At 51.2% G+C, this 23,427-nt stretch overlaps 3 protein-coding genes and 2 long non-coding RNA genes across 5 annotated transcripts; 3 read left to right on the forward strand and 2 right to left on the reverse strand.

Annotated features, from left to right (window-relative positions):
* Positions 1–2,859: 2,859 nt before the first annotated feature.
* LOC100901754 (uncharacterized) lies at positions 2,860–10,637 on the forward strand. Its single transcript, XM_029112996.1, has 10 exons — positions 2,860–3,119; positions 3,227–3,439; positions 3,523–3,769; positions 5,761–5,901; positions 6,028–6,402; positions 6,492–6,681; positions 6,814–7,116; positions 9,540–9,823; positions 9,951–10,068; positions 10,420–10,637. The coding sequence occupies exons 1-10, from the start codon at positions 2,860–2,862 to the stop codon at positions 10,635–10,637; spliced, it is 2,349 nt and encodes a 782-aa protein (XP_028968829.1).
* A 1,455-nt stretch (positions 10,638–12,092) lies between these two features.
* LOC100899675 (uncharacterized) lies at positions 12,093–12,578 on the forward strand. The gene is made up of 2 exons (XR_145211.2): positions 12,093–12,191; positions 12,279–12,578. It is a non-coding gene; the product is annotated as an uncharacterized LOC100899675 (long non-coding RNA).
* Positions 12,579–13,663: 1,085 nt separating this feature from the next.
* LOC100899532 (elongation of very long chain fatty acids protein 5-like) lies at positions 13,664–15,454 on the reverse strand. The gene has a single exon (XM_003738249.2). The coding sequence runs from the start codon at positions 14,658–14,660 to the stop codon at positions 13,824–13,826; it is 837 nt and encodes a 278-aa protein (XP_003738297.1). The 5' UTR covers positions 14,661–15,454; the 3' UTR covers positions 13,664–13,823.
* A 4,205-nt stretch (positions 15,455–19,659) lies between these two features.
* LOC108865013 (uncharacterized) lies at positions 19,660–20,324 on the reverse strand. The gene is made up of 2 exons (XR_001951244.1): positions 20,205–20,324; positions 19,660–20,134 (listed from the first exon to the last, which is right to left on the reverse strand). It is a non-coding gene; the product is annotated as an uncharacterized LOC108865013 (long non-coding RNA).
* Positions 20,325–21,742: 1,418 nt separating this feature from the next.
* On the forward strand, positions 21,743–23,248 carry LOC100899904 (glutaredoxin). The gene is made up of 3 exons (XM_003738250.1): positions 21,743–21,932; positions 22,824–23,021; positions 23,181–23,248. The coding sequence occupies exons 1-3, from the start codon at positions 21,777–21,779 to the stop codon at positions 23,193–23,195; spliced, it is 369 nt and encodes a 122-aa protein (XP_003738298.1). The 5' UTR covers positions 21,743–21,776; the 3' UTR covers positions 23,196–23,248.
* The last annotated feature ends 179 nt before the right edge of the window (positions 23,249–23,427 follow it).

Raw genomic sequence — 23,427 nt, forward strand, 5'->3', positions numbered from 1 at the left:
GGCACGCTGTAATAGCCTTCCCCGTACCGCCAAGCTGATTTCTCGCCTATTGCACTGCTTCCACGGGTGTATCTATTATGTCTCCCGTAGGGGGCTCTCGTTCCGTTTGCCAACTGGAGATGAAAACATTCGAATTCGAGTACGCTTCCCGACGCACATCCTTACGTTTGGAGTTCGCTGAACGATTGACGATCCATCATAGATATGTAGGCCATAGCCATGATGAGCAGACAAGAGAATCCTGTCTCCGTCTCATGAAGATTCCCCTCGAATGTATTGATGTTTTCCTACCTGGTATCTTTTATCCGAACTTGATGCGTCCGCAGTCAGAAAATGAATATTACCCGACCTTCAAATCGTATTCAGCCGGAGCAATTAATTATCGAAAATTCTGGGAAATTCATTGTCCGGAACTTCAGTCGAAGTTACGAACGATCTGGATTCTGAGACGAGGTCTCTATGAAGGGTGGATAATCTCGAGAGCGCGACTGAGGCTCGAGAGTTCCCCTCAGTTCGTCGCAGCAGACAAAAGAATCCCGGAATGATGAAACACGATCCGAATGACTGATTTCGAACTCCGACGGTGTTTGCTAATGCCTTCAGGACGAGAGGAAAAGAAAAACCGGCGGAAAAAATTCCGCTGATTATAGAGTGCACGGCATATTTGTGGGTGGCACTTAACAGTTTTCTGCAATTGTTCGATTGTTCCTCCGCTTGAGAACTTTCTCAGACGGTGGGAAAAAATTCAAGACACTCGCTGAGAGGCATGCATTCATTCATTCATCCATTCCTCCCCCCTCCCTGTTCCCCATCGATGCTTTGAACCGCGCCTTCGGACTGCGCGTTCAGATTCCTGTCCGGAGCAGGAACGCCGTCTCGGACAATATCAAAACAGTCGATTCCTGCTAAACAAATCGTTGCTCCGAATCGAAGACCCGCAATTCGAATTAGTTTCGGAGCGCTGGGAAATCCTCGGAACGACATCCGGCCGATGTCAAATCTGAGGGCATATGGCGTCCATGTCAGAGCACCGTTTTGCATAACTTCGTAAACGCTCATCTCCCCGTCCCTCTTCCGTTGATTGATTTTTGGAGACTTCCCGGTGAATGAATCAGGAGCGTTTTTGCGCAGCGCTTCCACGAATCCCATGTTTGGTATCTTCTGGGAACGAAAGGACAAACTTCACTCCATTCAAATTTCATTCATTTCATCTCGAGAGATGGAGTGGATTGGAAGAAATCTGAAGTTTCAAGATTCGGCAGTCGATGAGCAATCAAAGCAATCATGTTCGGGACGTCGGCTGCGCTACAACTGATTGGTGAATTCCCCCAGATCGATAGAGTTCAACCCAGACACCAGCCCCCATCGAATCGACTGTCTCCGAGTCTCAACGCTATCCCTCTGCCCGGAGTCAGAAACATCATTTTCTATCGCTGTCGTTCCAGTTCAATTGGCTCGCGATCTCATTCGTATTAGTATTCTTGGGGTAGATGAGACGTGCATCGATTTGTCCGCAATAGCTTATTGAATCTGTTATTCCGATACGCGCGGTTCGCCGCTCGAATTGAATCGACGGCTACTTTATGACAACAAAAATCCGATCATCGATCCGCATCTCATTAAACCAAGCTCCACTGCTATCACTTATCGTCGCGGAGGTAGACAGGTTGAGATAATCCATCCCGGAATGTGTTGAAGCAACGGCCGTTCGGCACCCTGAGCTGGGGTAAACTTTAGGAAACACTCCACGCCAAGGGAGCTTGTGTATGCTCGTACACACTGGGTCTCTGCTATTGCTACGTGTCGTGGAAGCCTTCTCGTCGTGTTCGACACTGATGAGATCAGAGATAGACGAGTGACACCTACTTCCTGAACTGACGAAGGCCATTGCGAAGGCCCACCCTGGAGCAAACCAACGAGGGTGTCCCCGATCCCACTATGATTCGGGAGGGGGGGGGGCGTCCAATTCGCCAGCTCAATAATCTGAGTCGATGTCCTGTACTATCCTGCAAACAGCTCCCAGAGGCCGGAGAACCGCAGGAATGCGAACAATGCTGATCGATGATGCGCAGGACTGAGCTTCTGAGAGCATCCTTTTCCTGGAGTGCGGAAGCTTTTAGTTACCTGTAAGCTGCTAAGCCAATGGGTGAGACTATTGTTGATTGTGAGCCCTCCAGTCGTCCTCCACGTTCGGATCCTATTGGAATCGAGTAAAACATCTAGATTATTGACGCCTGACGACTTCGGAACGTCATCTTTCCGAGGATCTGAATAAAATTTCGAATCAGGGCAAGAATAGAAATAAATAGCTATCCGTATCACGAGTCAGCTTCTGAGTCTTCGAGCTCGGATCAGATATAAATAAGACGTTTTTCGCGGATCGTGCATTGCCTACAGCGTCCATTTCGAGATCGCGACGTTGCGCGGCAGGCTTACAACGAAATCTCATCCTCTATACCTGCCTCAAAAAGCTCTCTCGAGCAGGCCTGAACTGGGGTGCGTTGAGGGGAAAATTCGGAGTCGACGAGATCGAGGTGCTAATGCGAGGGGCGAAAGTATTCGTGGGGAATACATACATACGGTAGCCTTCTTTCCCCCCGCTCATCGCGCGGTTCTCAACGTTCTCCTTGGAGCTCAAAATACCGGCTCGTGTATCTTGGCTGATTAAAAAATCGCAAGAGGAGTAGAAGATCTTCCCCGATTCCATAGAAGGGGAGAACATCACTCGGGACCGAGCTTAAATCAATCCTCGAATTCCGAGAATGAAGAATGAAGGTTCCCCGGATTCTCTAAGTCTAACCGAGCATAAGTTTTCAGATGGAAGCCGGGATCCTAGCTCCAGCAGTGGATATGCTCAACATGGAGGCTCTGGGCGTAAATGCGGCCGCTGTGAGCGCTGCGCTGGCAAGTCCTCTAGGAGTGTCCATTCCGGGCGGGGGTGGTGGAGGCACAGTTCCTGGAGGAGGCCTGCCTCTTCCACTTCCGCCGTCACCTACAGCATCCCTCGATGGCGATAAGACCAAACTCACCGTAGACTACGGTTACCGGGTCTTCAGAGAATACGCTCAGAGCAAGGGAATCAAGGAAGTCGATAATCTTCCCGTGGAGGAGATTGCAGCGTGAGTGAGAGATCCAATTCGCGATCAGGAATATCCGCGGCTCGACGCCTCGAAGCCTTCGAATATCTCGTCGTTCCGAGATTTTGAGCGTCTTATGATCGTTGCAGGCTTCTTCAGACGTTTTATGACGAAGCGCGAACTCGAGACGGGGTTCCGTTCAGTGCGAACTCTTTGGTAGTCATTCGCTATGCCATCAACCGCTATTATCGATCACCACTCGTAAACCGACAGATTGACATCGTACGCGATCCAGCTTTCCACGAAGCCAACCGTACATTCAAGAACATCGTTCGTCGTCTGCACCAGGAAGAAAAACTGAGGTCGGTGGCCGCCTCACTGGGGCTTGGAAGATTCCGTCGGTCATGTGTGTAGATTCCGAGAACCAAACGTCTATTGCTTCCAGGGGTCCTGGAGCTGCGCCGCAGCGGGTTCGTTCCAACGTTCTGAGCGAGGACCAGGTGAAGCTTCGTGACTACTTCATCGCTCAATTGGCCACGCCACGAGGTCTCCTGCACAAAGTGTGGTTCGATCTCAGCGGCCACATGGATCCGAGATTAGCGGATAAGATTCAGGAGCTGACGAGAGAAACCTTCAAAATTGCCAGACGATGGAACCCCGAGAAGAACTGTTCGTTGGCGTCAATTTACCAAGTAGGTTCAAAACTCCCTGCAAAAGAGGGCCCCACGCTTCATGGATGATTACTTTTCCGTATCATATATGTCTTGTTAATGCTTTCTGCATCAATTCTATTTTATTTATTTTTCATTGATTCGGTATACCGTTGCATTTATCCCACGTCTGTGGCGTTCTTCTTCTCGAGAGAAATTAGAGTCTAGCAGAGTTCGGGACGCACCTCGATCCATTCGAAAAACTTGGGTCCTCGACTCTCCGACTCGGCTCCTAAGGATCCCGAAAACGATAAGGGTAGTCGACTAGCGAATCAGAAATCTGTGCTGCGACAGATACCCCTCAGTCTCTAACAAACGACATGTTCATGACATCCTATACATACCTTGTGCGACGACAATACGAATTCATTTAGCCGATCCATTTGTATTAAGCAGTCCGATCAGATTCATCTGTCGAGACATTCGATCCAGAATTATCGGGACCCGCTTCGCCGCAGACCACCGCGTTGAGGGCGACTCGGCCAGGGGCCAAAGATGATTACGTATTTATACATACTAGCTTCGTAGGTAGGTACCCTCTGGCCCCGAGCATGACCTTAATAAACTTATCGATCGATGTGTTTTGGCATTCATGCTCATCTCTGCTTCTTAGTAATTGAGCGAATAAGTTCACCCTGGCTGGCTGGTTGGCTCGAAAACCCGAATCGATTGGCGCACTGGAGTAAGCATTGCTTAAGAAGCAGGGGTCGCGCTCCCCCATCGGGACTATATTTTATCCTTATCGTGTTGTCGAACCTGTCGACATCACTGACCATTAGTAATGTCGCGATGCCCTCTAATGGTCAACTTCAATTACGGAGCATTATGCCGACCACAGAGCTCGTCTCCTCGGACCCCAGAGTTTTTCGATGTCGTTCTCATCGAGGTTGTTTGGCCGGAACGCCAGTCGAAGACCCATCGCGGTGAAGTCACTCCATCAGAAAGCCTAGGCAACGAGCGTAATAACTTTTTTCCCAGTTATTGAGAATAGCCCCTCATGGACATGATTTTCTGCCGCGGCAGAATCCGACGGATGGGTCGTATCTCTGCATTCTCGCTGTGTTTCCCCAAGGGTGGGGACGTCTCCGGGAAGAGAATTGATTCCGTGACGCTGCTTGACGGAGGGCCTCGTTCTTGGAATCTTAGAGTCTACCATCTCGGCTCCTCTGGCCCCCGAGCCTCATTCGTGGGTCGCCGCACTCAATCTTCCCTCACCTACCCAACCCCCGTTCGCTGAACTTTTGTCTCCACCGACCCCCGGTCATACCCTGCCCCGCCAGGACGGCAACCGAAGATATGCACTCGCGAGCAATTAAGTCATCGATCGCTAAGCAGTGCGGCTTTTTAATTCTTGGCCCTCGACCTGAAGAGACCGACGATGTGAATTAGCTTTGAGATAACTCCGCGTTCGACTCTAATGGAACCGAAAGCTTTGTGATGATAGAGACGCCCAGGTATTTCATGATTGGCGAAGTCCTCCGACAATCGGCCCGACGGCTCGTAGACTCTCGTTCGCGCATTCTCATCTGGCGGAAATTCTCACAATTTACTAGGCTCGCTCTGAATTGAAAATTCAAGCTCTCGAGCTCGAAGGGAGAGCAACCGTATTCCCCGATCGTTTTGCGTGAAGTTCCTATCGGCTCTGGTTGACCTCGGGAGGCAGACGATGGATTTGTCGCCATTCGAGAGGAAGCCATCTACGCACTCCGAGAGGATTGCTTCCCGGACTTATCCCGAAGTTCGGATGAGATTCTGGGTTCTCAGAATAAGGGGGTGAACGTGGGTCAGCGGACCACCGCTTCCGCTTTCGGGGCAAGACCCAAGAGCTTCTACAGTTTCTCGACGAAGTATTTCGCATGACCTAGGTAACAAAGAACAATGTTTGTGGGTGGGATGGGGACTCTGATTCGAACGGAAAACATAATCATCGATGGGTCGAATGGAAATTAAATTTTTGAGCTTCTCGATTGCAGGTAATGGACAACAGTGAACCCAGCACATGTATTTTGACGGAGCGGCCGGGAGACCCTCTGTGTCCGGTTCGGTCTTACGAGGCCTATCTGGCTCGGATCAATCCAAACTGCCAGTCATTATTCCAGAGACCGAAAGATATAGTGAGTTCACGCAATTTGTCTCTTCTGTATTCTCTCGATTCAGAGGGCCGACGCTCACCTTGCAGGCTCCGAGCGGCACGGCCGAAAACGCGAATTTGATTCACTGACTTTTTTGTGTTCGATCAGGTGACTCCCGCTGAAACGATCTGGTTCTACAACTCTCCCTTGGGCAAGACCCTCCTTTCGAAGATGATGTCGTCTATATCGAAATGCGCTCAACTGTCGCGCGTTTACGGCAAGTCGCGAACGTGGGCGGCTGCAGGTTTCGGACTGACGAAGCCGAGCGAACAGCCCTCGTCAAGGAGATCCCATGGCTCCTCGCAGAAGCATCACTTGAACAACAATAATAATAACAACAACAACAACAATGCTAGCAACAACAACAATAGTCATCACCACTCAAATAACAACATCTACCAACACCAAAGTAGCAACAATAATTCGAGTTTGGCGAACAACAATGGCAGTCACCATGGCAGCGACTCATTCTCGGTGAGTATCGTCCGACGTCGGCACATAATAATTATTCTACGTGAGACAGGTGAATCTTCCCCCGCGAAAAACGTATGAATCTATCCCCTTTCCCCCAGGACGTACTCCTTCAGGCGGAGGCGTTGTCCGCATCCCTCAATCCGAAGGCGCACGGTCCACTCCTGGGCGTACCGCTGGGCGGTATGCTACCGAATCAACAGGCTGCCCTTGCATCTCTTCTGCCCGTGTGGCAAAGACATCAGCAACAACAGCATTCGAACTCGGCCAGGAGCAACGGTGATCTCGCTGGTGAGAATCCTCGTTTTCTGTCCGATCTCGATGGTGTCTTCTTCAGTTTGATAGTCACTCTTCTCTCTCGAATTCTCGATACAGGCTACCGTAGATCTCGAATACGGAGACCTCTGCTGTGCGTATTTCCAGATAGTGGCATGGTTAACGTATGGATAAGAGACGCACTGCTGAACCACCAACTGTACAACGCGAAGTTCCTGCCCAATTATCTAAGACCGTCGGAGCCTTCCCGCGCGCGATCTGAACTCTCTCTGAACGAGAGTCCGAGCGAAGCGTTCCTCGGTATGCGCGCGGGACCTTCGAGAGAACCTCGCGCCGAAACTTCGTCCCCCGTAGCGCTGCTGAAGAAAGCCGCCGACGACTTCCCGGACTCTGGCGAGGCAGTTTCCAGGTCCGCCAGTAACAGTCCGGATGTCCTCAAAACGGATAACGGTGAGTTGAAGTTCCATATCGCGCATGTGAAACAATCATCCCAGTCCGTGAACACAGACCCCGGTGAATATCCGAAGACATTCTACTGCGTTGGCAGGAGCTCTTTGCGAACGACTTGAGAAATCTATAGCTCGTTGGGACTCGATCACAATCGACGTGAAGTCTGCTCTGATTTAGGAATCCTGTCAAAAAGAGACCGCCGTCCAATCGCCAAGCATAGGGCGAATCGCGAATCGCAGAGTTGGACTCGCTTCGCATGTATTTGTTTTCGGCTGTTTGTCTTGTGACTGGAGCGAAGTTCCAGGGGTGAAAAAGCGCGTGTTGAATCGAAATTCAAGGAAGCGACTCGTCCTAATCGCAGCGTTAACTCTTGCCTGACAGCAATGAGTCATTCGGGAGCCCTCGCCAGCTCCGCCGTAGGTTGGTTGGCAGCCTGGCTGGCTCGTGCGAATTCGAAGCCGGCTCGACGAGCCCAGCACAAGATTGGGTTCATACGGGGTTTGTTTGAGAGGGGAGGGCATGAGACGGGCCGCCGCAGGGAGGGGTAAGGGAAGTTAGCAATTGTTGGAGGGGGCTGAAGCGCGGAGAGACGCAAGGGAAACCGACTCGAAACACAGAGTCCGCAGCCGACTGGCGTGCGCGCTCGACTGAGTGCCAATATGCAGCTTTGATTCGAGTAACGGCGCCGCCAAATCGGTGGAAATTTATGAGGGGTTGGAGGAGGGGACCGACTCTCTGCTGCTGCCGCTGTTCTCTTTACGAATGACGACGCACACAAGTTTGGCAACCGACTCACTCACTCATCCACTCTATGAGTGGGTGACTGAGGTGGACGCCGGAGTCTGGCGACGGGCGCCGAGAGTGGGAGGCCACGACGGAATTCGGGGGTTGTAACTCCTTGTGCCTCCGTCGTCGAATAGTTCGTCTTCGCTAATTGCGGCCGCGATGGAGAAACGACGAAAAATCAAGAACATATTCACAAAACGAATGCCGCCGAGCCTCGGCGAAGCCCTCCACTATTCCGTCGCCACCGGCGGGGCTCCCCCCCCCGACCCGTGGCATCGAAACTCCTTCGTTCATGCGCACTCGTGCTCCGCTCTCTTCATTCTTGAAGAACGAACGGCGGAATTGCGTCAAATGAGCAAGAACAGGAAACGGCTTTGGATCGAGACCACGTCGCCGTCGTCGTCGCAGCCCTCGATGTTGCCGCCGCTGGTGAAGCTGTTGTCGAACAACGTCGACGAAGATGTAGAAAAAAAAGGAGGAGGGGGAACGCCGACGACATATTGACGATTTCGTCGATGTTGGCAAATTTTCAAATGTTATTCAAGTACTATTCGCAGAACAGAAGGAGCAGCAGCAGCCAACGCCGCCGCATATGCGCGGCAGTCGGAGCATATCGAAAAATGGAGAGCGGCTCTGCGCGCCGCATTCGCGTCGTTCGCCGAAAGAAATTGCAGCCAATATGTCGATCGATCGATTCGTTTCATTAAAATGCTTGAGTGCATATCGACCCTGAACGCGTGTGAATCGGGGCATGCATTCGAAAAATGCGCTCGTCGTATTCCGATGAAGGAAACAATTGCTCCAAGATTCCCGATTGAGATCGCTGCGTGCGGCTCATCGTCTCCCCGCTGACCGCGTCGCGAGCCCGGTCCCGCGGTCGACCGACGCATTCTGCTCGGGCATGGCCGACGTTCCGAGATACCAATGTCGATGATATGCTCAGCTTAATAATTGCATTAGGAATCTGTTGCGGCGGCGGCGGCAGCATCGCTAAGGAAGCAAATATGATCTCTCGGATCGCCGGGATGAGGAATCGGAAGCTCACACTCAGCCTGAGCCTCGAAACTACGGTGGCCTCTTGAACAGTTTTCATGGAGAGCAATAATTTCTAGCGATACATACCACTCTCTGTAGGACGGAGGCCCTACCTTCCTCGCCGTGCTTCGGGAAAACAGACGGTATCCGATATTCGTTTCCACGATCGGGTAGCATGTCTTCCGTGCATCAAATGTGTTGCAGTAGAATTTAGGTCCGAAATATACTGGAAACCCGCGGGGCGGAATCGGGGAATCCGCGTAAACTTTGAGAGCCGAGAAATGAAATGAGTCTCGACGCGGTTCGCATCTAAAATTAAGCGTGTCGCGTGTTCGAGTTCATCTTATCTAAGGCACCGAGTGGGGCGAGCTTCCTCTCAAATAGCAACACAACACTTGCCTGCGGATCCCGGGAACAAGTGCCCTGTGTTTTTAGATTTTCGAGCTCTCTCGGACTAGACGAGCTCGGCCGCCGGAATGCCCAATAATTTTAGCTGTCTGGCCGAAAAAAGATCCCAGAAATGAAATTCCTGCTCGCCGCAGAAATCCCCGAGGTACCGTCGATCTGATCGGAGCTTGAAGTTCGAAAATGTAATTCCGCAGGGTCTCCCCCGGCATCCCCCGGCGGATCGCCGTCTCCAGCATCGTCCGCTTCGGCTTCTGCGTCCCGGTCGTGCACTCAGTGCTCCGCCAAATGTGGTACTTCGGTGTACACTCTTAGCGGTCCGCAGTGCACGCAGGAAACGTTTTGTTCTCCCATGTGTCTCGGCCAATGGGCTTCCGGTCAAGCCAGACTCATCTCTCACGGCGACAATCTGACCGCGAAGCCAGGAGAGAGCAGCCCGTCCGAAGCGGCAAAACTTTGCGAATACTGTCGGATCAATGTGGTGAGTATCCCGGATCGAGAGAGTTCGGCGGTGCGATCTCAAACCTCGAGATACTTCGAATATGGATAGCGTCCTGCTGCTTGAAAAGTTTTCAGAAGTTGTTACATCCTCCTCTTATCGTACACAGGTTCCGAAGAATTCGCCGCATCACATGGTCGCTGCAGATAACTCTCTGATGAGTTTCTGTTGTCTCGAGTGTCTGCAGCTGTTCGACCTAGCGCCGAAACTCTCCAAACGCCGCCGAGGTATGCGAATTGTTGCTTTCGTCGAGCTTCCTCTCTATTCTCCGCACCCACATACTCCTTTCCCTTATTTGACAAGTGGGAAATTCACCGAGTTCCCTCCGACAAGACTCTCCAACGATGAATAATCGCGGCTCCACCGACATTCTGAGGATGTCAGAGATCCGCGCTGGAAATCGCCGGAGTTCAACAACTGTGGACTATGACGACTAGTTTTGATTCTTATCGATTTCTTATTCGATTATTTTTCGGCTCGGGATCCGGCGCCACGCAATACAGTGGAATAATTAGATCATTTGAACAACTCATCGATCAATTATTGACCTCCGAATAATCCGTAATTATTGATTCTAGGCCTCGAAGAAGCAGACGATACCCCAATTCCCTTGAAATCGCGGAAAGTCCGACCAGTGGTCGATGAAGAAGAAAAACCTTCGAAGACCGGACGCAAGAATCCTGCTCCGCAACGCATCGTTCGTGAACAGGAAGAAGAACCAGTGTCTTACTTGAACGGTTCAGACGGCGAAACAGAGGCATCCATGTCTCCCTTAGACTTCAGTACGCGTAATTAGAATTCTCCCGTTATTAGGACACAAGATTCGGCTCCAAGACCGCTCGTCGTGACCCGTTGTAGAGGACAAGCAGCGTTCCACGACAAGGGCCGCGAACTCTAGCGCGTCTTCTCCAATGATACGCCGTCGCGATGCGATGCGTCCATCGCTGCCTTCGTAGAACTCCTTCGTTTGCAAACGACAAGTGCATCAATAGAGCAGATTAGCCACCTATTCGTGTAGATGAGCCGCTGTGTTGACTACCGACGCCGTGTAAATAGTTCATTGCAAGGCAAGTCAGTCATTTTGCGCAAGTGCAGTTTATAACATGACAGTAGAGTTTTTTCAAAGAGATCCAGCTGCCCTACGTCCTAGTTGCACCCAGAAGAGCGTTTGCTCTGTCTATCGAGGGGATTGAGTCGTTGACACAGAGTTGACAAGGGGACGGACGGATCGATCGGTGGGTCATGGTTAGATAGACCCATAGTCTAACTAATTCATTACGCCTTTGGTTTGATGAGGAGTTATTCGATTCTATAAATCCGCATTCAAACAGCGAGCCGATTGGTCGTTCGGAGAAACTCCTGATCATTCTTCCCTGACCATTGGGGAGATCGGCCAGCGGACACGTTGATCGGGCTCTCGCAGCCGGGTTACACATCCAGTCGAGCTCACACGCTTGATTCGCTGATCGAAGATAAACATACCCATAGAATGGTTCGACATTGTACGTTATTTAGTTCGAAACTAGTACCATATTACTTGGGAGAGCGGAGGTTTGACTACGATGGGAACACGGCATGAATTGCGTCCGGTGCAATACGTGGGATCTTGCCCAATCGTCATCTTTATGCAATTACAATAAATGAGTTGAACTATGGAAGCAAAGAGCTTGTTGATCTATGTTGGTAAGCGTGGATGATACCCCTCAAACTAGGAAAACAGCTCGCACAGCTCCGGCACCTCATACGGTCGGAGAGTCGCTCGGTACCACGAAAAATGGAACGACCTCGCATCGTAGAGACCATTCGGATCCTCAGTCAAATGATGTGAAGCAAGAAATTCCAGCGCTCTGAAAAGAAAACGCCTAAATTCATTCATCCATGTCTCTTCCGGCTCTGAATTCTAGACGGCTCTGAACGGCACCGAATGATCCATGACCGGCGATACAGCTTCGACGGAGATCCGGCTCCGACCTCCTCCGACGACGGTGACGTGCATCGCTCGGTCTCTCCCGAGGCTGTAATTTCATTCGGGAAAGCCAAAGAGTTCGTCATCGAAGAGCCTGGGCTACCACTCCGATACTCGGACTCACCATGCCGAGAATAGGTCCGACAAGAGACATTTGTAGGGGAAAGCAGAACATCATTACGTCGCGACGAATCAAAGGAGGGAAGCTCTGAACCTTCGGTCGTACCGCCCCCGGTCCGGAGAGCATTGATGCTCTCCTATAAAAACGGACTGTCCACCGGCGACCGCAGTGCAGCCGCATTGTCTACCGCGATGCGTTTTCCCTTACTTTTGGTCAGCGCCCTGGTTATCGCCTTATTTTTCGACTTCACTCAGTGCCAGGAGGTGAGTGCGCTGGGAAGAGAGGTGTCCTTCGGCAGAGAGCCGACCACAGAATTTCCGAGCTGTCTCAAAAAACAGGTAAATTTCCAGGCGACCGAGAATATGGGCCGCTTCTACCTGGTGCCGAACGAGAACCTCGCGCCGAACGGGAGACTCCCGCGTGGAGATTATCCCTCGAGATCCGCGACAGTGAATGGAGATAAAAGAGGCGATTTGGACTCCCTAAGTGGAATGGCCTTCGGACGCTGAGCCGGACAATGTCCCTGATCTGGAAAATGTTGATTTTCGTCGTCAGAAGATCGACAGCCATCTGCATATCGAAGACACCTATCGTGATTCGCATGACCGGAGTGTGAGACGGCTCGAAAACAGAATAAACTGCATTAAAAACTAGTCTTCTTCCCTGAGATTATTCGTCCAGGTGTTGATGGATTCTCCGCTATGGAATCAGCGAGCGACATTGTTTATACTATCACTTTTCTGACGGGCTATCAACGAAGCTTTGTTTTAAACAGAAGCTCGCGCATCGCTCGTTCGCCTGTCTCTCACGCATTAAGCTCGGTGACCGATTCGGTTTCTGTCGTATCGCCCGAGAGATCTATCGGTGGTCGCCGCTCTCAAAGAGGAAGATTCCGGCGGCGGTCGTGACTCGACGACATGGGCTCGGACTGACCGAGTTGATAGACTCGCAAGGGAATGATGAACCGCGCCAGCCACGTGACCGGGAAGGCGACTTCAAGCCGGATCTTTCTCTGCTCTGATCTTTGTCCGCAGAGATGAAGAATCATTAGGAAACAATAAGCAGAAATTCTGCTCGTGTTTTTCCCCGAAAGCGAAAGCATCAAGATTGGGCAACTGGTTCAGTTGACGTTTAATCCTATTTTTTCTCAAATCCGGATTCTTTCTTCGTTGTATCAGGAAAGAGTTCACCTCAGCGTCATCGCACTTCCTCGGAGAAAACAAAGAACTCGCGTACTCGTTCAGAACATTCAGCTAAGTGATGTAAGGCGCTCGCCGCGCTAAGGAGAGAAAGCCCTAAATTTCCGCCAAGCAATTTTCATCGATGGCAAGGATCCCGCCTCCGGAGAAAGAAAATTAAGATGAGAGCGAAAGTTCTGCTACTTCCACCGCACCGGCGGTGAGATTCCTCTCACTCAGTGAGACTGTCCCTATTGCTCGATTTCTGATTTGTTGTCGTTGATCAGGCGATATCGACAGTGCTCGGGCTGCCGACGCTCAATTCCGGGACTCGGAAAGACTCGAAGACACTGATCTTGAGCGTGATGACATTGATGAGAATCACGAGAAACAAGACTCGGAAGAACTCCCGACTCAGTCCGAAGAAAAACTCACTCTCCAGTCCTCTAATCGGTGAAAGGTTCTTCAATCCCCGGAAATGACTCGAGAAGGACCGGGATCAGGCTCGACATGTCATCGGCTCTGTCGCTCTCATCGAAAGAAGATTCGATTCATAATGTCGTCGGGTTTTCACACCCGGCCATTCATACGTCAGTGGAGCTTTATTTCGTCTCAATCGGTTGCCACTCGATCTCGTTTGGAGTATCCGAGTGCCATACGTCAGAAGCTCATAAATACATCTATTTCGGAAATCATGATTCTCCATTCTGTTCGAGCCTAGAGCTGTTTCTTGGGCTCTGTCGCGGGCGGGGTGATCGCCGCAAGTACTTGTTCTCGCTCCTCCCGCCGACGAGTCAGATAGGTCTTCACGTAGAAATTCAAGAACAGGCCGAGAATCAGAATGACCTGACTCGTGGCAAAATACACCAAGTATCTTGGAAATCCACAGTCGTAAACTAGGGGTATGCTCATGTGGAAAATCGCGAAAATGAATTGCCCGATCTGGAGCTGCGTGAGATATTTTTTCCACCAAAGGTACTTCCTGAGTGCGGGGAATGTCGCCATGAAGTAGTACCCATACATGATGACGTGAATCGATGCGTTGATGAACAGTCCCAGTCCCGGCTGGCCTTCGGGTGCGAAGCCGAAGAAGAACGAGGCGTTGAACGCTACGATCGTGTGATGTATGACGTGTAAATTGCTCACATGGCTGAATTTCTTCTTCAGGATGAAGAAGAACGTGTCGAAGAAGTCGAGGTACCGCACGAAGATGTAATAGAAGCCCGAACGGATGAGGAGGCGGCTCGCGTAGTCGTCGCGTCCTGTGATGCCCTGGCAGAAGAGCGAGTAGGACCCATTGCCGTAGGTCAGCGGGAAACATATCGCGATGAAGGCCACGTTCGCGATCACCATGAACAAGTTGTGGACCCGCATAACCCATCGGAGATCCATCGGCTTCCGGTCTTCCATCCAACGCTCACCATTCCGAACGATGTAAAGATAGGTTGCGATAACGGTACTGACGAACACCGGGTTCGTGACAAGCGGGTAGCCGTAGGTCCGCGGGTCCTGCTTGAGTCCATAGCTCTGCCAAATGCCGGAAATCGATTCCATCGTCGGTCGTTTGGGGACGCCGTGAGAACGTTGCCGTAGAGCGATCGGAGCCCGGTTTCAAGCAACACGCTCGCTGTCACAGCTTCCGATTATCCGCTCGGGATTCGGAAGTGTCGAGTGTTTGTGAAAAGCAAAGATGGGTGTTGTGATGTTTTATAGCGAGGACTGCAGTCGGCAAGGGCAGCTTCGTGTGAATCGCGAGCAAAATGGAACTGAGCGAACTCTTAAAGAAGGAAAATCCGTCTGAGTGACAGCAGCGGGCCGGCGACCGCGGCCGATGCGAAAAGATCACGACACGAGCTACCAATTAACGATGGCTCGTCATATCGCCGATTCCAGAGAGCTCTCCACCGATAAACAGTCCACGCCGGTAAGTTCTCGATGGTAAAATTCGGAAAAACAGAGAAAATCCCCCGGATGACCGGCGCTCTCCCGGACTCGATGACAGATCGATCATGCACTCCCTGGTAGGAGATGGGAAATAGAACTCGGTTGGAAACACTTTTCTAGAGCACGGTCAGTTTCGCCAAATTCGTTCGTTGCCCCGGGAACGATCCCGATCGTTGAGCCGAAAGCACGTGTCACACCTGGGAGAGGATTCGAATACACTCTGTTCACGCTCGTGGGCCTGGAATAGGTCCGAGAATCTTCTGGACTCCGCCTTGTTCCACAATCGCGGTGGCCGAGCAAAGACTCAGATTCGCATTACGGTCATTGAGCAGAGCGTGTTTCGGGTCCTAATAAGAGCTTTTTGAACGAGGAAAAACGTCCACGCCTCTCAGGCTGAGCCGCTTCTTAATAATCACACAGAATATCCATCCCAAAACTTAGAGGAAACACTCTGAAATCTTCCGCTTCGGATTTCGCTGCGTCGGTTGTACAATAGCGATGTATTTATGCTGAGGACGTCCACGGATTCTTCGTTGAACCGGCTTGTGTCTACGGACTGATTGATTCTGATAGCATTATATGTTATTATTCGCTGTCTGCCGAAAATTCCGCGAGCGATCGGTTTTTGAGGAGGGGGCGAATGGGCGCGCATCGCACAATGATGTCCATGACGGAGAACCGGACAGCCTGAATGCTTGCTTTCAAATGTCTGGGGAAACTCCGGGATTCCTTTGCTTCATGCGTCGACGATCGATCGAAGTATTATCCTCCTCAGTCGGAGTATGGTAACCCCTCCAATTGTCGAACTAGACCAGAGTGAAATTCGTTGGTAGATGGAAAAAGTTCGAAGGTGGGGAAAGTTCCCAAAGCGGCACGATTTCACCAGTGGAGAAACTAGAGTTCAGGCACTGACACTCGGGCGCGGGATCGAAGAGACACTCGGGCGGAGGTTCCACAAGACTGTGATTCATTTGGACAGATTAAGGTGTTCTTATTCAAATGTCTCGTAGAGAGAAAGGGAAAAGCCAATAGCGTACCTCGTATATCTAAAGGCTCTTCACTAGTTGATGAGAGCGCACCCTTGTACACTTTATGACCCCGGGTTTCATCTTGTCCGGCGCCTACGACGAAGCCGCAGCAGCAAGCGGTATCCAGCCGCTCCGATTCCATTCGCCGTAAACTGAAGGCGGTCCGGGCCCAATCTAGATCTAGATGCTGACGGAGACGGGAGTTCCAAGTTCTGCGGTCAGTCAGACTCTCTTCTATCTAGGTGTATGCGGAGCGATCGAGGGATGTCGGGTGTCTCACCACCCGCGGCTTTCCTCCGATCTCTCGAAGGTCTTCCGAGAGGAGCTGTGTCCGTCATCAGGTAGGCTCTAACAATAAGTTAGCGCCATCAGACGTACATGCTCAACAGAACTCGTTAATATTTCTGCATGTCCGCCGACTGGTGAAACGAAAGAGTAAGCCGCGGTTTCGTGTTCGTCGAGACTTCCTCGGACGACGCGGCGAGCATCCTACAGCGAGGCGAATGTGGGGATGACATGAATTCAGATAGGGCCAGGACGGTTCTTAAGCAATCGAGAAGGTGCATCGTCATCGAAATTCTCCCTTGCGACTAGCAGATGAAAGAGAGAGCGATATATGCTTCCACAAGACGGGGTGTTGTGCGCGATCTACATACAAGGTGGGGCAGTATATTCTCCCCATTTTGTTTTGCTCATGGAATCCGAACCATGAGGGCTAGCGAAGTTCTGTTTGCGGCAAAATGTTCAGGAGGGCTCGCCCTCTCAGGAAAAAATGCCTCTGAATCGATATCTCGAAGCTGGAGATCAAGAATCAGCGGGAAAGCGAGGAGCATGGGTTTCCCCGCAGAAATCAATACCGAGCTTTATGAGAATGACGTTAGCTGAACTTCAAAAAGTCAACTTTGAACGTCCACCTGGTGAGGAGTCTCGTACCAGAGGATATTTTTCTGAAACTGCAAGTCCTCGTGGTCATTCTACTGCAAGCAGGATTCCGCTAGCCGCCTCGGTTCGGATTCCATGGGGATCATAAAAATGGGGAATCTATGCTGCCCCACCCTGTACTACTCGAGTTTACATATATGTAACCTCGAGTTCTTTCGATTGTTTGAGGTGGTTTGCAGCGATACCAAGAAACTCTGGAGACAGCTCGTCCGCTGCCGACCTCTACCGCCCCCGTCGCTCGTATCTGACGAGAAGATCGACACTTGAACATACTTCGAAGAGGCTCTCTCCAAATCCGCCGTGAATGGTCTCAAGGTACCAACTCTACAATCCGATGTGTTGGCGGAGAGAAGTTAACTCGACTCACTCAGTCAGTAAAATCTCAAATCTGGTCAGTCAATGACTTCTAGTTATTCTAGTCTCAGACGTAGTCCCAAGCCTCTGGTGTCCTACCCGTGGGAAAATGCCCAGGATCGTTCCGCTGATGGCTGATGTTCTCGAGATCGTCTGGCATTATTGTCGCCAATAGCGGGACAAGCGATAATTGATAATCGTCGAGCATATATATCATACTTTATTCTTCTAGATTAACGAAAGGGTCTAGATTTCAAAGATATGTGACGGACTAGCCGTCTTGAAGCCGCAACCGTAAGGAATGGTACCCAACACAGCCGCCGCATTGCCTCGCTGCACATCCAACGAGAGTCTCTGTTAGAGGAATGCTCTCCCACTTCTGTCAGCCGAGGCTTTGATCAAGAGTTCTGATACATTCGTGATGCTTCGTGAGCGGCCTCGGTCCGCCTAGGATCTCGAAAGCCGATGGGGAGGAAACGTGTCGCCTCTGAATATCGCTATCGAAGCTATCGAGTTGGAATGAAATCTTCGTCGTTTGCAGCCTCGGAACGAGTCGTCGGTGCACTGATTCAGCCACTTCGGATTGATTTTGACATTTCACATGGAATATACCCATGAATGTTCGCAGACTCACCACCCTGGCTCCTGTACCCTCACTAGGAACGAATGAGGAAGGAATTCCGATTCGAAGCATTCTCCATATTCGTATGAGCTTGGAGCTCGGTTCAGAATTGTTCCCTCGTGACGGCGAGAAGCCCACGATTGCTGAGTGGGCCAATTGCGAAGCTGGGATTGTGTGGCCAATTCTGCGCGCTATCTGCTGTGGGATATTAGCTGAGGATAGCGGGATGATGTCTAGCTTACAGCTGAGACTCAGAACAACGGATGAAGATGCCGAGATGAGTCAACAGTCTTCGGTAATCTATCAATCGAGAACGATTATCCCGGAGGTGAATCAGCAGATGAGCCGGTTAACGGAACCGATGTGATCTTTTTATAGATGGATTCTCGCCATGCGACACGACTCACATTTTCAGAGTCCTCATGGGAAGCTACAAGGACGGAGACTCCACAGGCGATTGACTCGGCGACACCCACGAAGACGACGCCCGCCCAAACAACCGCGCCAGAGCTTCGTGACTCGTTTACGCCGCCAGCGCCGATTCTAAAAGTGAGAGGAGCTCCCATTAGAAAGGCAGAACCTAATTTATTCGATCGCCAGTGTGGCCCGTGAGGACGGTCGAGCCCCGGGTCATATTCGAGAGCCATCTCTCCTCGATGATAGCCGAAACATGGGTTCAATTTTGAGGAAGAGTCCGAGACATAGTATTATCGGCATCAAGGAGCTTTTGTACGCGCCCGAGGGATGGACGAGTCCCGTAATCGAGATCCAGTCTCTCTTTTCAGTCACAATCCGCGTCGAAATCTTCGAAGTCCGCAGATAAGGCCCGAATAAATGAGACGCTCAACGAGTCGAATAGCATAAGCGTCGAAGGGATGCCCCGGTCCTTCTTCGTAAAACCCCCGCGGGAAGAGCGTCAGCAGCTGAGGAAACTTGCCTATGACTCCCGTTCGGAGCAAGCTCTGAAAGAAGGAGCTTTGATATCGAGCCCGAAGAGGTGGTGTTTTTTGAGACAGGTGGGTGAGGAGGGCTGACCCTTTCCCCTCGTTGGTGAATGCGCCCGGTCCGATCGGCTTGAGATTTGAGATTCATGATTTCCTGCCTCATCATGTGCCTCTGCATCGAGTTCTGATTTCGAGCCCGATCCATGAGAGAGCTGTTCTCACGGAAGGAAGTATGAAGGAGATGCGTCGAGATTACAGATGAGCACAATGTAAGCCTCGCGCATTCATTTTATTCTGCAGTCCAAGAGCACTCGACGCAGCACTACAGTCTGCCCCCTCCTATGATAAACCGCTGATTCGAGACTTCACCTCGAGCATCCCCTCGGGAGGTCGGACAGAGCATATTCCAATCGATGGTACTCCGAATAAAGTTCGAATATTCTGATCTCGAAGATCCCGAGCCTGATTTGGGGGCTTGCGGAACCTTCAGGAGAGGTCCGATAGGTTTTCTCTGCCATGGATCATGAATCAGGACTCAGGACTTTTCCATGAAGCATTCGACTTATTTCCTACTTTCAACGCATGATTGACAGTCCCCCTATAGACTTTCCCCGGATACGTTCCTATGTCAGGAGACGCGATCCCGTCATTCTGAGAGGGTAGATTGCTATCCGGGAATACCTGAGCCGGTGATGAAACGAAAAGGCTGCTTTCGACGGAAAGGATTGGTAACAGCTATGCGGTTTTCTTTATTCGGACAATGTTGACGCGTTCAGGCGAAAGCCTTCGATTTGTCACTCTATCGTGAATATCCTCAAGCGAAGCGATCCCAGTCCTCACTCTACGCCTCATACCACTTGAAATCAACGATTTGTAAGTTGAGGCGAAGGAATCACTCCGTTGGTGGACGCAAGTTGCTAACGCGGACGCAGCTCGTGAAGACATGTTGGAGAGGCAAAGGCATGGTTCAGACTCATCTGATGTTGCAGAAGACAGAAGCGCGCATTCGCAGCGATTACGATCAAGCTTTTACCTCCGACGACCAAAGGCCATTCCGCTGAGAGAGTCGAGGCCCCCTCGCTTACCTCCGTGGACCATGCTTCCTCCTACCGGAGAGTAATCACTGCGGAGCAGCCCGGCGCCATTGGGGAGGTTCCCATTCGGAACGAGATACAATCGACCGACCTCCGTTGCCTGGAAAAGAACGTAGCCTTCGAATATCGCTCCACAGTGCGCGGATCGAGTCTACATGGGAACCACTCACCCTTTGAGCATTAGCTGTTGAAGCAAAAGCAGCAACTGCAAGAAGAGCACACAGGCACAGAAAAGCGGTTCGCATGGTGAAAGAAGCTTGAGGCGCTAAGATTCGGCGAGAAGTGATCTCTGATCTCACAGACATCATGCCTTATATACCGCTGCGAACATGCGCTTCCTCCTGAGGGTGAGTCGTATCCGGCCGCCCTACTACGTCTTCATTCGGAAGGCGCGTCCTGAGCCTCCGAACGGTTCGTGGCACCCTCCGACGCTCTCGTCCGAGGTCGCGCGTAACCACATTGTCCGGTAAGTTCATCAAGGATATCAGTGACAGAGAGCTCCATCCGGTCGAGAAAAGTCGCTAGGACAAAGGCGTAGATGTTTTTAGAGAGGACACGTACGGAGACGCTAACCGAGCGCGGAAACAACGTCTTACTCTCGGAGTAGTCTGCAATTACCGTGGGCGTACAAACAGGAAGTCCCTGGCGACGCTGCCCTTCGCGAAGCCGGAGTTGGAGTCCGAGGTTAGATCTGCCGATCCGCCGGGGTTGGCATAAACATAAATTGGCATCTATCGCTTTTAAGAATCTTCCGGCTATTTTTTTTGCATAATTCTTCGGCGAGGTCCTCAGTCCCCTCAACATGAGGAATTCGAAGTTCTGTCAAGAACCTCTCGGTTTCTGTCACGAATCAGCTATCCCACGTCATTGTATTTTCATCTGTCTCATGCAATATCCAAGTCGCCTGCCCAGGTAAGCGAGCGCCGGCTTGCGGTCCCGAATAAGCGACCTCTACCGTCATGCGGATGTCAGCCCGTCGCTCCGGAGCTCTTCTGCGTAGCCTTCGAGCTGTAAGGGATTGGAGCGGCGCCCGATACGATCCGATTCCTGTCTTCGCTCTCGGCTGAATCATCTGACGACGTGACGACTGCAACACATGGCTCTCGGCACACATTCCAGCTAGATTACGACTCTTAAGCGAGTCGCCTCTAAGATTTTCTCATTCCCTCCGTCATCATGTCCTCCTTCCTTCATTCCGCGAAGCTCTGAGCTTGCAGCCGACCAGGATCTCCTGATGTCTCCGAAATACCTCCCGTTCCCGGGCCGGGCGATCGCCACATACTTGAAAACGTCTGCGTGTCGAATTATGTATCATTCGATTCCCTGTTCGTTCGAGCAGCAAGCTCAAGCGTCGCCTCTTTCCCTGAGGAATCGGGGAATTCGCGCCAGCGCCCGGAGGAAGCACAACGCATAAGTACCAAGCATAATTATGGGGGTTGTTCAATCTTGAACATTTCGAGAGACGAAAATTTAGCGCAACGAACGCCTGTCGACCCTCCTCCGCTAGCGGATTGGATAATATATCTCTCTCTAAGAAGCGGGAGACACGGTGAAGCATCGCACAGTTTTCAATGATCGAACCGCCGGTCGGTGCTTCCCAGTTTTTTTCCCGGCTCCTAGTTTCTCCGTCACGGCAGTCTTCCTTCCGCGCGATCGCTCCAGCCGAGCGGAAGCGCTCGCGCTTTAGCGCGCTCACTGCTCAGTTTTTAGCGGCGATCTGTGTTCTGCTCCTGATATTCTAAATGGGCGCAGCATTCGGTTCTAGGACTTCGGGCATCATGGCAGAAGCTGCAGCTGCGTTCGTGAATCAGAAGATCACTGCCTCGCCTCTCGTGGTCTTCTCGAAGACCACCTGTCCATACTGTGATAAGGCCAAAAGGATCCTCGAGAAATATAAGGTGAGGACTTGGAGGGGAGTCTTGAATCAAGGAAATACTCTGACGGCGTCCGCGCTGGGCTCGAAAATTGTCGCCCTACCGGCCACATTTGCTGCATCGGTCACAAGATCCGAAAGCAGGCCCCTTCGATTGTACGCCGTAATTTTCGTAATGTCGTAGGTACTTACGCTTCAGATACCGTACAAGGGTCCCCATCTCAACTCTCCGGGGAACCTCTGCACGGAACACGGGGGCTGAGACGGAACAGAAACGGAACCTGTTGATGTTGGAGGGAAGGGAAGTGCCTCGATAAGCTTCGCTAGAAGTTTGAGCGCGATCGGGCGGTGCCCCCTTTTTTCAGAAGGATCGGTTTCTTCGACTTATCGACCCAAACGAATGACGGTGCGATGACGTACAAGCGTACAGGCCGAATTCCATGTCTATATGATTGATTGATTTATTAAGCATGGTCAGCGCGACAATCGTCAGTGATCTATTGTGATTCGATCCGTCTGATCGAATCCGCGTGCCTGGAAACTCCTCGGTGGAATCTCTCTTCAGAGGTAGAATTAGTGTTCTATGATTTTGCTTCGTAATCGAAGCTCTGAATTCTGGGTGTAGTCAGTCGTGCGCTTTCGGGGTCGGTGACGTCTCGTCGAATTAGTCGGAGATCTGCTGCGAAATTTCGTTGCTCAGACACAACATTGCCGGAATACCGCGTATTTTGAGTCCCATTGTTGATCGTTTCTCCAGCGGAACCATTAGATACGCCTCCCTGAATTTCACCATCCATGACGATCGATTCGCGAATCCAGTGATGCTGAACCCGTGGCCTAGCTCCCGAATCTCTCTTCCGCTGGCGGTCAATCTTAATGTATGGAAGGATATTTGAATCTTCGAATACATTCCCAGGCACAGTATGACCTCATCGAATTGAATCAACGAGAAGATGGGCAAGCGATTCAGGACGTGCTGAAGGGCATCACAGGAGCGCGATCTGTGCCCAGAGTCTTCATCGGTGGAAAGTGCATCGGTGGCGGAGACGATACGGCGCGTCTAGACTCTGAGGGCAAGCTAGAATCACTCCTCAAAGAAGCCGGCGTGAAAATGGCATGAGTTACTAGAGCTATCCTCTGGGTTATTGGTCATTGCGTTTGGGCTCATTCCCCGGTCGGATCACATCCCAGGGAGTCTCTCCTCCGGATTGATGCGTACTCGCCGTACAGAGAATAAAACTCTCCGAAATGATCGAACTTATTTCTTTTCTAGGTATCTATGTTGTGAGCCGGAACAGGAATTCAAATTACAGAGCCGTGAATAAATTTTGAGCTCGACAATTCTTCTCTGCGGAAATTCTTCTCCGAACCGCGCGCTTCGAGTAGTTTTTGATCCCTTCTCGAACATGAACGCAACCTGCTTCGTTCCGCAAGCTTCTTCGCAACCTTCGGAAAGTTCCGAACGTCAATCTAGGTGCGAGGAAAAGTACCCCTGGAGCGGGAGATCAGTCTCCCCGAGG

This window comes from Galendromus occidentalis, unplaced genomic scaffold, assembly GCF_000255335.2.
Source record: "Galendromus occidentalis unplaced genomic scaffold, Mocc_1.1 scf7180000075860, whole genome shotgun sequence".
In the NCBI taxonomy this organism is placed as follows: Eukaryota; Metazoa; Arthropoda; class Arachnida; order Mesostigmata; family Phytoseiidae; genus Galendromus; species Galendromus occidentalis.

Excerpts from the sequence above, each read along its gene's own strand:
- LOC100901754 (XM_029112996.1), top strand. The coding sequence starts at position 2,860 with ATGGAGGCTCTGGGCGTAAATGCGGCCGCTGTGAGCGCTGCGCTGGCA. Across the intron at positions 3,770-5,760 it reads CGTTGGCGTCAATTTACCAA|GTAATGGACAACAGTGAACC; the intron begins GTAGGTTCAAAA and ends TCTCGATTGCAG. Across the intron at positions 7,117-9,539 it reads TGTCCTCAAAACGGATAACG|GGTCTCCCCCGGCATCCCCC; the intron begins GTGAGTTGAAGT and ends GTAATTCCGCAG.
- LOC100899532 (XM_003738249.2), bottom strand. The coding sequence starts at position 14,660 with ATGGAATCGATTTCCGGCATTTGGCAGAGCTATGGACTCAAGCAGGAC.
- LOC100899904 (XM_003738250.1), top strand. The coding sequence starts at position 21,777 with ATGGGCGCAGCATTCGGTTCTAGGACTTCGGGCATCATGGCAGAAGCT. Across the intron at positions 21,933-22,823 it reads GGATCCTCGAGAAATATAAG|GCACAGTATGACCTCATCGA; the intron begins GTGAGGACTTGG and ends ATACATTCCCAG.